The sequence below is a fragment of the Dipodomys ordii genome, unplaced genomic scaffold (genome assembly GCF_000151885.1).
Source record: "Dipodomys ordii isolate 6190 unplaced genomic scaffold, Dord_2.0 Scaffold118, whole genome shotgun sequence".
NCBI lineage: Eukaryota > Metazoa > Chordata > Mammalia > Rodentia > Heteromyidae > Dipodomys > Dipodomys ordii.
In genome coordinates this window covers 1,939,905-1,952,249 of record NW_012267334.1, presented here as the reverse complement: position 1 = coordinate 1,952,249, position 12,345 = coordinate 1,939,905, and the positions used below count along the sequence as shown (strand labels likewise).

Sequence of the window (12,345 nt, the reverse complement as noted above, 5' to 3'; positions counted from 1 at the left end):
GTCATTAAGCTGCCACTTGTTCTGGGGGTGGGGGAAGAACGTGGGAGTGGAAGCTTGCCTGTGTCTGGGTCTCCAAGCCTGAGCTTAGACAGGCTGAGCGGGGCTGGAGCCCCAAGCCTGGAATGGGACAGAGCCTGGGCACTGTGGATGCCCCTGTCCTTGGAAATGGGATGGTGGGCTGCTACAGTTTACAGATGAACAGCTGAGACTTCCAGGGAAGTTTGGTGGTATGGTGTAGGAAGAAAGGAGGCATCTGCCCAAGGTCTTAGAAGTAAGATATAGCTGGAACTCAGAGTGAGAAAAATGTCCTTGTCACCCGGCACCAGTGGTTCCCACCTGTAATCCCAGCTACCCAGGAGACTGAAGCCAGAGCCTAAAAAGTCTGTGAAACTCTTCTCTTCCAGTTAACCAGCAAAAAGCTATAGAGGTGTGGTTCAAGTGACAGATTGCTAGCCAAGAGCAGAAAAGTTAAGTGAGAGCACAGGTCCCTGAGTTCAAGCCCCAGGACCAGCGCGCACACACAGAACCTTTCGTCTTCCACCTGTGCACAACGTGGCCCTGCACTCTTGGAGAGGCAGCCGTACTCCTCCTCTTCCTATGAGGTTGAGGCTGGTGCGGGAGGCGTTGCCGGCCTCTGTGTGCAGGGAGCGGCGTTGGTAATGGAAGGGCCAAGGCTGACTTCAGGCTGGCCTGTGGGTGGTCTCTTCCCTGTGTAGGGGTTAGGTTGAGGTGTTCCACCTACCTGACAGGCCATAGCAAAGCAGAGGCTGCGTGTATTGGACTTGGGCTCGGCTGCAGGTTGAGGGATAGAGCCGCTGGCCTTGAAGGACAGAGGAAGTACCCTTCCTGGTAAGGACGGCATGCTGGTGCTGGCATCCCAGGGCCAGGTCCTCATCCTCTGCCATCTGTGCCCACCCAAGGCTTGGGGAAGAGATGGGTACTGCTGTGCCTACAGAGACCAGGGGCTTGTTGGCATTGGTCAGGTTTTGAATTTAGACAGGACCCAGCCTCGTAGCCATGATCACCAGCCATGAAGCCCCTGGGTCCACGACAGACTCAGAGATAAGGGCCACACGGCTGCATCTCTCCTTGGCCTGCCTGGGCCCTGGGCCTGGAGGGAGGCCGGGTCTTGTGTGACCGAGGCCAGAGAGGATGGGCTTCTGCCCGCGTCTCTGTGGACCCTAGAAGTGGAGGTCCCTGGGGAGGGCTGTGTTTGGCCAGGGAGGAAGATCCTGTGCCCACTCCCCACCCACTCCTCCAGCCAGCAGGGTCCCCTTCCTCCTGGCACCCGCTCTCCTCTGGTCCCTCTTCTGCCCGTCTGGCACTCCACTACTGTGACACTTGTTAGCAAACCAGTTGGCTTTCTGGAGTCTGCTGTCCCCACTCTGATGAGGCCAAGCAGATGGCCCTTCCCACAAGGCTCCGCCCAGAGAGCTTCCAGGTCTCCCTGGATTGGCCCAGCCCAAGACCAGTGACTAGTACTGAGGGCAAGGGTTAGCTAGTGGCCTTCCACGAGGACAGGCAGGCCCATGGCTTGAACCTGTCCTTGAACTGCTTCCTGGAGCTGGGGCTGACAGGAGGTGAACAGTCACTCTTAGTGACTCTGGCACTAATGTTGGGAGGTCCCAGGGGACCCACCTGTGTTCTGTCCCAGCCTGATGGAATGCAGCTGCTTCTGCTCTCCTTGTGCAGATGGCCTGCAAGCTTAGGAAGGTCAAGTTCCTAGCCCAGGTCACAGATGGAATGGAAGGAGCTCAGACTCTCGCCAGCTGCAGGGACGCGTTGTGGCATGGGCTGGTCACTCACGGGCCCTGGCCACCTCTGTGCAGGGGGTGAGGACTTGCTTTGTGAGCTGGGTCCAGAGCGGTGCTTGGCTTATCTGTATCTGTGTCGGGCAGGCAGCAGGGGTGGCTTTCAGCCCCCCTCCCCATTACAATGGACCTTTCACCTTTCTCTGGTGGGCTTGCTGGTGTCCACTGCAGCTCCTAGGGTGCTTGGCTGGTGTCCCTCCTCTTGGAAGAAACACAAAAGAGAGACAGGCAGCAAGCCAGGGCCTTGCTTTCCAGGGTGAGGATTCCTTACCCAAAATGCACGGGACTCGAAGTGTTTCAAACCTGGGATGAGCTGTCTTGGTGCTGGGACGCCAGTGTGAACACAGTGTGTTTGTTTATGTCTCCTGGGCGTCCGTGCAGACTGAAGATGTTTCTAAAGTGCTTCCAGCCCTTCGTAGTCCCTTTCCTGAGGTCAGGTGTCAGTTGTTCCAAGAACGTAAGGGATTTGAGCATTTGGGGTTTAGAGTGCCTGTTGTTCAGCCTGTATAAATCCTAGAATTCCAGGCAAGGTCCTGGGTTCTATCCCAGGCATCACAAAAAAAAATCACAGCTCTGGGGCTGGGAAGGTGGCTCAGTGGTAGAGTGCTTGCCTTGCATTCATGAGGCCTGGGGTTCAATTCCTCAGCACCACAGATGCAGAAAAAGCCGGAAGTGGCGCTGTGGCTCAAGTGGTAGAGCGCTAGCCTTGAGCTGAAGAGCTGAGGGACAGAGCCCAGGCCCAGAGTTCAGGCCCCACTATGGGGGGAAAAAAATTACAGCTCTGTCCTCTGCTGAAAAGAAACGCCCACCTTCCTTCTCTTTTCCTTCAGTCCCCAAGGGTGTTTAGATCTGCTGATCCCAACTATCTGAGCACCCCAAACTTACAGCCTCAGGGCAGACTCCTGGAGTCTTGATGGCTGGGCAGGGCTCCTCAGTAATCATTTCCCCCACCCCTCTCCAGCCAACTTGCCCTCCAGACACACCCCTGCCTCCTGCCTGCCAGCACCACTTCCCCAGGTCCTGGCTGTGCTCATCTTCCCAGTGTGTGAGCTGTGGCAGGTGAGGGAGCTCTTCTTGTTTTTGTCTGCAAGTCTCTGACAGGCAGCGGAGCTGGTGAGCATTCCCTGTGGATTGCTTGACACACAATCCCAGGACTCTGTGCTCCACGCAGCTGACCTGGCACGCCCCTTTCCCCTGGAGGGAGTCAGTGCTGGTTTCCAGTCACCGTAGACGAGGCTTTTCGGGTTCCACTTCCACAGGGTCCCCAGAGCCCTCCACAGCTCCGTGGAGGCAGGCAGTAGTGTGGCCTTTCCAAGCAGGGGTAGTGGTCCGGTAGGAGTGCCATGAGGGCGGGGCCGCGGTGACCACATGACCACAGGCTTGGGTGGAATGAAGGACTGGCAGCCTTTGAACCTCTGGGGGTCTCAGGAGTCTGCGCTGTGGACCGTGAGCAGTAACTGCTGCCCATAGAGGGCCTGCCTTCCTCTAGGTTCGGCTCACCTGCCTGGAGAGTGGAGCATTCTCCCCAACCTTGTGCTCCCCAGCGTGTTGCTGACAGCCCTGTGCTGTGCTAGGAGCGCAGAGGGAGTTCCCCAGGCTTCATCCCTGTGTGCTAACCTCCGATGGGTTAATGTCCTGTCTCAGGTGTGCAGAGCAGAATGGCTGGGCCCCTCCCTAGGGCCTCCTGCCCAGCCAGTGCCCGGGAGGACCTCTGGATACAGGCTACAGGGCACTCAAGGTGTCCCTGAGCAGCTCTGGCCTCAGCAGTGAGATCCAGCTGACCTCTGTGTGCCTGCCAGCGATACCCGGGTGGCCCCAGGGAAGGGGTGAAGGCCAGCAGCAGCCTACCTGCACAGCTTCCTGCCTTCCCTCAGCCAGGGTGGCCCTCCTGAGCCGTTCCCTCTCCCTGTGCCCTCTCCCACCCTGCCCTGCAGGCCTTGCTCACTGCTGCTTCCATCCTCAGTATCATCAGCTGGTTTGTGCGGACCTTCAAGTATGTGTACAACCTCCGCTTTGATGTCCGGGGACGGCAGAAGCTGGAGGCGGAAGGGCCCTGTGTCATCATCTCCAACCACCAGAGCATCCTGGACATGATGGGTAAGCTGCCACCCAAGGCACGGGGTGGGGGCAGGGGGGGCAGGCTGGGCCCCCATGAGGCAGAGGCCTGAGCTGAAGCAGAGCCAGACATGTGGTAAGAGCAGCAGGCAGCCAGGGCCAATGGCTCACCTGTAACCCTCACTACTAAGGAGATTGAGATCTGATGATCAAGGTTCGAAGCCACCTAGGGAAGGAAATCCCTGAGATTTTTTTTTTTTTGGTTGGTGGTAGGGCTTGAACTTTTTTTTTTTTTTTTGACCAGTTGTGGGGCCTGAACTCTGGGCCTGGGCGCTGTCCCTCAGCTCTTCAGATCAAGGCTAGCTCTCTACCACTTGAACTACAGCGCTACTTCCGGCTTTTTTTGCTTATGTGGTGCTGAGGAATCGAACCCAGGGCCTCATGCATGCAAGGCAAGCGCTCTACCACTGAGCCACCTTCCTAGCCCAGGGCTTTTACTTTGGGCCTGGGCATTGTCCCTCTTCAGCTCAAGGTGAACACTCAACTACTTAAGCCACAGTGCCACTTCCAGTTTTCTGGTGGTTGAAATAAGAGTCTCAGGGACTTTCCTGCCCGGGCTGGCTTTGAACTGCAATACTCAGATCTGAGCTTCCTGAGTAGCTAGGATTACGGGCATGAGCCATTGGCACCCTGCCCGTGAGATTCTTACCTCCAATTAATCACCACAAAGCTGGGATGAGTGGTAAAGTGTCAGCCTTTAGAGTGGTAAAGTGTCAGACAAGAGCACAGGGCCCTGAGTACAAGCTCCAGTACTGGCACACCCAAAGTAGGCAGCAGGCTGCCTATGCCTGAGTGTATAGAGCACCCCATCTTCTGTATAAGGAAGGAGGCAGAGTTGGAAGGCTTGGCATCTTGTGTGGGGTGTGCCCGGCTCATCCTCCTCTGGGAGAGGCCTAGTACACTGTCACTGCCTTGGTTCTGAATGTATCTGTGTATGTGTCCTCTGTCTCTCTTCCCCTCTCCTCCCCTTCTCCTGCCCCACTTCGTATAGGCCTCATGGAGATCCTTCCGAAGCGCTGTGTACAGATCGCCAAGAGGGAGCTGGTGTTCCTGGGGCCTGTGGGCCTCATCATGTATCTGGGGGGTGTCCACTTCATCAACCGGCAGCGCTCCAGCACCGCTGTGTCCGTCATGGCCGACCTGGGTGGGCGCATGGTCAGGGAAAATGTGAGTTTGTGGCTTGGCGGGGCTCTGTACTCACAGAGCATGTCTGCAAGTGGGAAGCGGCAGGGGCTGCGCTCCAGGCTGCCAGTGGCTGAGCCTGCGGAGGGGAGGAGAGGACTGGCTCCTGAAGGGCCACCAGCCCCCCCCCCCCACAGAGCCAACTCTTTTCTCCACAGCTCAAGGTGTGGATCTACCCTGAGGGCACACGCAACGATAATGGCGACCTGCTGCCCTTTAAGAAAGGTGCCTTCTACCTGGCCATCCAGGCCCAGGTGAGCCCCACCCTTCCTTGGGGGGGAGGGGGGTTGGGTCAAAGGAGGCTGAGATGACCTCCAAACTGGCCAGGTAGAAGCCAGTCTGACCTGTAGGGGTGGTAGCCCCGGGGGGTCAGGCCTTTCACCTGCTGAGAGGCACAGCCTGGCTCTTGATCAGGTCCAGGCGCTGCTGACACCCCACTTCCTGCTGGCCAGGCACAAGTCCCGAGGTTTTTTGTTTTGGTTGGTCATGAGGCTTGAACTCGGCCTGGGCGCTGTCCCTCAGCTCTTCAGCTCAAGGCGAGCGCTCTACCACTTGAGCTACAGCGCCACTTCCAGTTTTCTGGTGGTTGAAATAGGAGTCTCACGGTCTCTCCTGCCCGGGCTGGCTTTGAACCGCGATCCTCAGATCTCAGCCTCCTGAGTAGCTAGGATGACAGGCGTGAGCCACCAGCGCCCGGCTTGGTAGGGCCCATTTCTGTGTAAGACGACAGAGGCTGTCTAAAGGCCGAGGGTCCATACAGACAGGACTGCAGTGGCGTCTGATACCGGGACATGGTCTTCCAGGCCCATCACGAGTGGGCAGCCTGCCACATTCACCCAAGCAGAAGCCCTGGCAAGCCCAGGTGGGAAGGCCAGATCAAAGGCTGAGGGTCAGTGGGAGGTGCCTGGTTTGGTTTCCCACAGCTGTACCCTCCCACCCCCATCCACACCAGCACAGAAGTCTGCAGCAGGGGCTGGTCAGGACAGGCTGAGGGACTTTCCTGGGGGCCAGGGGAGAGGACAGAGCTGTGGAAACCCATTGGACACACACTTAGAAACCTGTTCTACTGTCAGTGTTGTCTCAGTGACACACTCTAGCCAGGAGCTGAGGGAGCCCGCCCAGCTGGAGCCTCAGGTTCTCCCAGATGCGGGGTGGGCGGTCGGGGGGGGGAGGAGGAGAGGCCGGGCAGCCACTGATGCCCACTGTCCCCCCAGGAACAATCAAGGTGCAAGTGCTGGATGCCATCCCCACCAGTGGCCTCACCGAGGCGGACGTCCCAAAGCTCGTGCACACCTGCCACCAAGCCATGAGGAGCACCTTCCACCACATATCCCAAGCGCCCCAGAACGGTGCTGCCGCGGGGCCTGATGACCAACCAGTCCAGTAGCCCAGGCCACACATGGGGACAGCAGACAGGAGAAGAGGCCAGAGAATGGACAGAGAGTCCCTCTCCAGGGCTGCCAAATATCACTGTGTCTGCCCCCCCAGCCTGGCTCACAAGGCTCTCATTCAGGAAGCCGGAGGCCCCTCTGACACCTCTAGGGGGAGCCCCTCTGGGCTCTGCAGCCCTTACCTGTGCCTCCAGGGTACAAGCCTGAGCTCTAGACTGCCAGGCCTTTGGGCAGCCAGCCAAGGAGCAGGCAGGACTGGCCAGAGCTGGCCAGGGAGCCAGGCACTGGCCCCAGGTCTTCTGATGTGGCTGCCCAAGGCCCACTGGGTACAGTTTGGCTCTGGAGACCAGACCCTGGCCTGCGTCAGGCCTTCGGGAGAGGAGGTGTCCAGGCATCACATACGTCTTGGGCCACCAGGGCCACAGGGCAGTGCAGCGGGCCGCCCCTCACCACCTCGAGGAGAGCGCACGGCAGTGTTGTGCTTTTTGTTTTTTCTTTTTATAAACAAAGTCTTGGAAGTGCCTAGTGAGCTGTGACCCTTACAGAGGAGGGGCAGGGTTCCCCGGCATCTGCGTGTCCAGGAATTCGGTTGTAAGAACAACAAAGCCCAATGCCCACTATTCCCCGTCCCCCACGCACACCCCAGGGGTCTGGCGTGGAAGTCCTTCTCCCCAACCCTCCGTGGGAGTGAGCCTCACTACCAGAAATGCTTTTTCCAATGGGTGGAGTGTGGCTCCACCTAACACGCAGGGCCTGATGGCTAAAGATGCCCTTTGACCTCTAGCCGTGTGCGGTGCCAGCGTACCACCAGAAGGAAGCCGTGCCTTAGAACCACCTGCCTGGACTCTGGTGGTGCTGGCGCCCCGGGGCTCCTGTGAACCCAGCGGGGAGGAGGAAGGGCACAGCCCCCAGCCCAGCACTGCGCAGCAGCTCAGTCTCCAGTGTTCCCCGCCCTGTTCCCCGCCCGGCCTCAGGAGGCTGCTGCTGAGGCCCACTGGCCTTGCTCTGGGTAGGGAGGCCTCGTACCGCGGGCCCTCTGGGTCCTGAGAAACGCTACGTGTGGGGTGCACACAGGAAGACCCCCATCCTGAGCCCAAGTCCGGGGGCTCTGGAGAAGGGGGAGGGGAGCAGAGGCCCTTCACAGCCTTAACCGGGAGTGGGGCAGGCCCCGCTGGGAGGTAGGAGCCGCAGGGCAGGATGAGGAGGCAGCTGCTTGTCCAGCCTCGGGTGGCCAGGTGGAGACCTTCACAGATCCTTCCTGCAGGAGCCTAGGGGAGGAAGAGGAGGCAGAGCTGGCTTCACCGCCCTGGCACCCAGACCCCATCTGGGCCCAGATCCCAGGAACACAGCGATAGTGGCAGCACAGGTTACTCACAAGACCCCAGCTGCTCCTCCAGGAAGGAGACCTGTTCACTCAGGGAGTCCACGCGGTCCAGCTGCTGGAGGGAGTGGGCCAGGAGGCTGCCGGGGTCCTGAAACCCGTGCTCTGAGGCCCTCGAGGCCAGGCTGTGCAGGGGAGCCAGCGCCAGCTGCAGCTTCTGCAAGGGGGGGCGGGGGGGGGCAGAAAGTCCAGGGACCCGTCAGCCTCTCAACTCAGCGCTGGCTCTCCTTGCCACTAGGGGGAGCTATTGCACCAGAAGAGCCTGAGACTGGTACAGAGGACGGTGTGACAGGACGTGTGGGGGTGACCAAGCGCGGCTCTCCTCAGCCCGGGGGAGTCCGAGCAGCAGTGTCACCTGGCATAACCCAAGCCAGAGAGGACCCTGAGTCAACAGGAGAGCCGGGGTCCTCGAAGGCCTTCCTGTGGAGCCACGGGAGCTATGTCCCCAGAAACGGCAAGGGTCTACAGGCCTGACCCAATCCGGCCCTTGTGAGCACCAGCCAGACCTGTCTGCCCAGCCTCACCTGCTCCAGCGCGTCCACCCGCGACTGCAGCCTGCGCACCTCCTCCTGCACCACAGCGTCTGCTCCTGGGGGCAGATGCAAGCGCGGGTCAGGAGCCCAGGGCCAGGGATGGAGGCTTCCCCGCCCCAGGGAGCGCTGGGCCAGCTGCAAGCCCTGGAGTCACTGCCTCTGCCCCAGCTGTCCACGCAAGACAGGCTCTAGGTGGACCCGCCTGCCCCACCTGATGGGTGCTCACCGGGGCGGCGAGCTCCTGGCGCTGGGCTGCTGACGGCGCATTATTACTCACGGTACGAGTTTGAAGTGTCACAGCGCGTACCAAAAGTAATAATGTCCCGTCACCAGCGAGGGACCGTGTCCGGGGTGGGGTCTTCTTGCGCTTTCTCGGCTGAGATGAGGCCTCCCGGAGAACTTGCCACAGTGCCTTCCAGAAACCTCCCCTCAGGGGAAGGGGTCCCTGCTACCACCTTCTACCCAGAGTGCCTGGCCTCTCACATGGCACATGGTACTGACCAGGGCAGGCCATCTCCACCTCACAGCCCTGGACCGATCCATCCCCATCCGTCCCGCCTGCCCACCGCCTCAGGCCAGGTGCGGCAGCAGGGGTGGGGGCTGAGCCTTACCTGTCGGGTCCGGGGCCATCCTGGAGGCCCCTCCCTTGGGCAGGCAGAGCGTCCCATCTGCAGACAGGCTCTGTCCCTCCCAGCACTGACACGAGTAACTGCCCGCCGTGTTGACACAGCGCTGGGGACAGCCGGCCCCTCCCGTGCTGCATTCGTCCACGTCTGCAGGAACAGACAAGCAGCCCTGCACGAGCGAGGCTCGGCCACACTACGCCCCACTAAGACCCATCCATCCGTGGGCACCACGGTGGCCAGCCCTTGTCCACGTACAAGCAGGAGTGTGGCGCCGGCCTTACCCGTCTGGCAGGTGTCTCCCTTCCATCCTGCAGGGCAGCGGCAGCGTCCCGGCTGGGCACAGTGCCCTCCGTTCCTGCATGGTGGCTGGCATATTGCTGTGGGTGGGGGAAGCATGTCACCCACTCCAGAGTGTCCCAAGAGCCCTGGGCAGCAGCCGAGGCGCGGCACCCCCCATGCTGGGCACCACGGGTCCCACTGCCCTCACCAGCTTCACAGGCCCCGGGAAGCCCACCGGTCCTCTTCCAGCCGGGGCAGCAGGCGTAGCGGGGCCCTGCAGGAGCCAATCCAGGGCTGCGGCGGTAGGCGGTCCGGTAGATGGTCCTGCAGGGAGAAGGGACCGTTCTAGGGACCCCACAGAGGCTGGCCCAGGCTGGGCCTTGCCTAGACATGCCGGGGGTCACCCGACCCCATCGGCCAGCTCCTGGCACCTGACTACTGGGTCACCCCCAAGAGTCCCTAAAGGGTCTCTTGGGAACTGCAGCATGGGGCCACGGCCCCCCGGGGTCTCCAGTGATGAGCAGACCCCTGCAGCATGGGGGTCCATGTGCAGGACTGACAGGCAGAGGCAGCCGGCCCTGCCTGCAGCAACGACTGCTGGGCTGGAGCCCAGCCCTTCCTCTCCTGGACCCCAGACGCCCCTGCTAAAGCTGCTCCTTCACTTTGGAAGTTTAGGAGCCTCTGAAATCTGGAGAGGAGTTTATGAGTCTGAGACTTTTCTAGATGCTTCTAGGCTAGGAGGAGGCGGGAGTCCCTGTCCTTAGAACAAGAATCTGTTCCCCCTCCCCTTCGGGACATCAGGGGGTGTCTCCCTCAGATCCCATCAGCAGGAGAGGGAGGGGTCCTGGCTGGGGTCGCAGAGGCAGACCGGGATTACAGGCAGGTTTCAGGGGGCTGGCGATGCCCAGGAGGAAGCGGTGGGCATCCCAGGGCAGAGGGTAGCAGAGGTGGACACCTGCAGCACAAGAGTGCTCTTCTAGGCGCCGTCCTCAAGGCGCCGTCCCAAGGCTGGCCTCCGTGGTGATCAGAAGCATGCTCAGACTTGACTGCAGCCCAGGCCCGCACCAGGGACCCCACAGCTCAGGCTCTGCAGCGAGGGCTGCTGGCCGGTGGGCGCTCACCCCTCGCGGTGCTCACCTGTAGGTGCTGCAGGCCCGGTGCCCAGCGCAGGTGGTAAGGAAGGGCTGGTACACACGCTGCACGAAGGACTCTGAAGCAGGTCCTTGGACCTCCATAGCACACACCCTACGGCTAGAGGATGCCTGGCTCAACCACAGCACTGCGGACCCACGAGCATGGGGGAAGGGCTTGCGGGGGGGGGGGAGAGAAGCTTCTTGGCCAGAGCCACCGTGAAGGCTGTGAGCGACCTTGGGAAGGGCTGAGCCCCTTCCCCACCCACACCCACGACCAGGCTTACCCGGGCCCATAGACGTGCTCAGTGCCTCCTGCGGCCAGGACTAGAAACCACAACAGGGGGAGCTCCCGGGAGCCCCTCATGGCCGGAGTCTCCAGGTGGGCCTGCCTCCACCAGGGGCCTGGAGCGAGCAATACAGCCAAGTAAGGCCAGGAAAGCTTCCGGCTCCCATCCAAGGCCTCCAAGGGCAGCAGCCCCCTCAGGCAGAACCACCCTCCAGCTAGGCGGCCCTTCAAGCCATCAGGAGAGCCAGGAGGCCCCTAGACTGCGGGGCAGCACAGAGAGGGCACCGGAGGTGAGGTGGGTCGTGAGGGTAACACAGGCTGCTCCCGCTCCCTGGTGACTGGACGGCTGGCCTGCCCTCCACGCTCTGCAGCTGCGGTGCCCATGGCCGTGGGACCCCGCCAGGCCAGGGCCTTGCTGGGCCATCCCAGCCCTCTGGACGCGGCTTCCATATCTGCCCAGGGCAGAACGTGTGCCCGGGGCATGCGGGTCCCAGGGTGTGGGTGTCCATCATCAGCAGATGCCAGGGCCGCTTAGGGGTGACCACCAGAGGGGGTGTCCTTCCCAGACTCGAGTCCCTGTGCGAGAGCCTATGGGCTCCTAAGGCATTGGTCCCCTGGGTCTGCCTGTGCCCAGTTGGGGTAATGGAGCAGCCCTGGGGTCACTGGAGTCCAGGTCTCTCCTTGAACAGCTAAGCAGTGGCCAGGAGGCTAGTGAGGCTTCCTAGGAGTCCAAAGAACCCCAGTCCACAACTGGTCTGGGCCGAGGTTCCTACAATGAGGAGCCAAGGGGTCCAATGAGGAGCCTGTCCAATGAGGAGGCTGTCATGGTTGCCTGCACTGTAGACAGGAGGGTGGAACCTCTTTCTCCCAGACTCAGTTTCCCCAAAGACACCAACCACACTTAGGGTCTTAGGGCCTCCTCAGGCTCGGATGGTCTGTCCCACAGACAGTGACACTCAAGTTGTGGGGCCCTGGCTGCTGTCCAGGGCTGGCCTCGCACAGACACTGGTCACTTGACTGGGTGTTGGGGCTATGCAGGTCCCCGGCATCCACCCTAGGCCTGGCGCGCTGGGGCAGAGGGAAGCGGCAGGAGGCGGGTCCTTCCTGCCCGGCTGTTTGGAGGCAGAGGGGAGGGAGGAGGGCAGGGGGCCCGGGCTGGTGTTGGGTCTCAGGAGCAGCACAGAGGTGTCCGGGCCGGGCTTCGGGGCTGGCGCAGCTGGGGGCGCCCTCCCTCAGCCCTGCGCACCGGGCCAGGATTGCGCCTGCACGGAGGCTCGGGTTTTTGAAAGTCATGCTTTGCCCAGGGCCAGAGGAGGCGGCGGCGCAGCCCCCACCCAGGTGGATGAGCAATCGCGGCCCCACCGGTGTCACCACGGCCCTGATGTCACCTCCCCGCCCCCCCCCCCGTCCAGCAGCCCCTGGGGAAGGGGCCGCGGGGGGAGGGGCTGGCCACCCCAGGGCGACCTGTGACGGCCAGGAGGGCGTCTGGGCGTGGGGCCGCGCGGCTGGACGGCTCGCGGGGGTCCGTCCTCTCCACTGCCTGCCCCAAGCTCACGGGGGGGCCGGGCCGGACTGGCTGCGGGGTAGGGGGCCCGAGGCCCCAAGCCA

The 12,345-nt window shown here is 61.6% G+C and overlaps 2 protein-coding genes across 6 annotated transcripts in view; one reads left to right on the top strand and one right to left on the bottom strand.

Moving 5' to 3' along the window:
- The first annotated feature begins 860 nt into the window (after positions 1-860).
- Positions 861-7,017, top strand: Agpat2 (1-acylglycerol-3-phosphate O-acyltransferase 2). The gene is made up of 5 exons (XM_013029372.1): positions 861-978; positions 3,705-3,908; positions 4,918-5,093; positions 5,267-5,362; positions 6,323-7,017. The coding sequence occupies exons 1-5, from the start codon at positions 861-863 to the stop codon at positions 6,416-6,418; spliced, it is 690 nt and encodes a 229-aa protein (XP_012884826.1). The 3' UTR covers positions 6,419-7,017.
- A 192-nt stretch (positions 7,018-7,209) lies between these two features.
- The window catches only part of Egfl7 (EGF-like-domain, multiple 7), a 7,737-nt gene continuing 2,601 nt past the window's right edge, over positions 7,210-12,345 (bottom strand). The window contains exons 3-10 of one of the 5 annotated variants that reach the window (XM_013029451.1): positions 10,736-10,853; positions 10,456-10,569; positions 9,527-9,642; positions 9,321-9,416; positions 9,025-9,208; positions 8,405-8,469; positions 7,875-8,037; positions 7,210-7,767 (exon numbers count right to left, since the gene is read on the bottom strand). In XM_013029451.1, coding sequence (XP_012884905.1) covers positions 7,910-8,037; positions 8,405-8,469; positions 9,025-9,208; positions 9,321-9,416; positions 9,527-9,642; positions 10,456-10,569; positions 10,736-10,815 — 783 coding nt within the window. In that variant the 5' untranslated portion in view covers positions 10,816-10,853 and the 3' untranslated portion in view covers positions 7,210-7,767; positions 7,875-7,909. Of the gene's footprint in view, positions 7,768-7,874; positions 8,038-8,066; positions 8,236-8,404; positions 8,470-9,024; positions 9,209-9,320; positions 9,417-9,526; positions 9,643-10,455; positions 10,570-10,735; positions 10,854-12,345 lie in introns of those variants that run through there. The other 4 variants (XM_013029450.1, XM_013029452.1, XM_013029453.1 and 1 more) reach the window with 4 other exon arrangements.

Excerpts from the sequence above, each read along its gene's own strand:
- Agpat2 (XM_013029372.1), top strand. The coding sequence starts at position 861 with ATGCTGGTGCTGGCATCCCAGGGCCAGGTCCTCATCCTCTGCCATCTG. Across the intron at positions 979-3,704 it reads CCAGGGGCTTGTTGGCATTG|CCGTTCCCTCTCCCTGTGCC; the intron begins GTCAGGTTTTGA and ends GGCCCTCCTGAG. Across the intron at positions 5,094-5,266 it reads GGCGCATGGTCAGGGAAAAT|CTCAAGGTGTGGATCTACCC; the intron begins GTGAGTTTGTGG and ends TTTTCTCCACAG.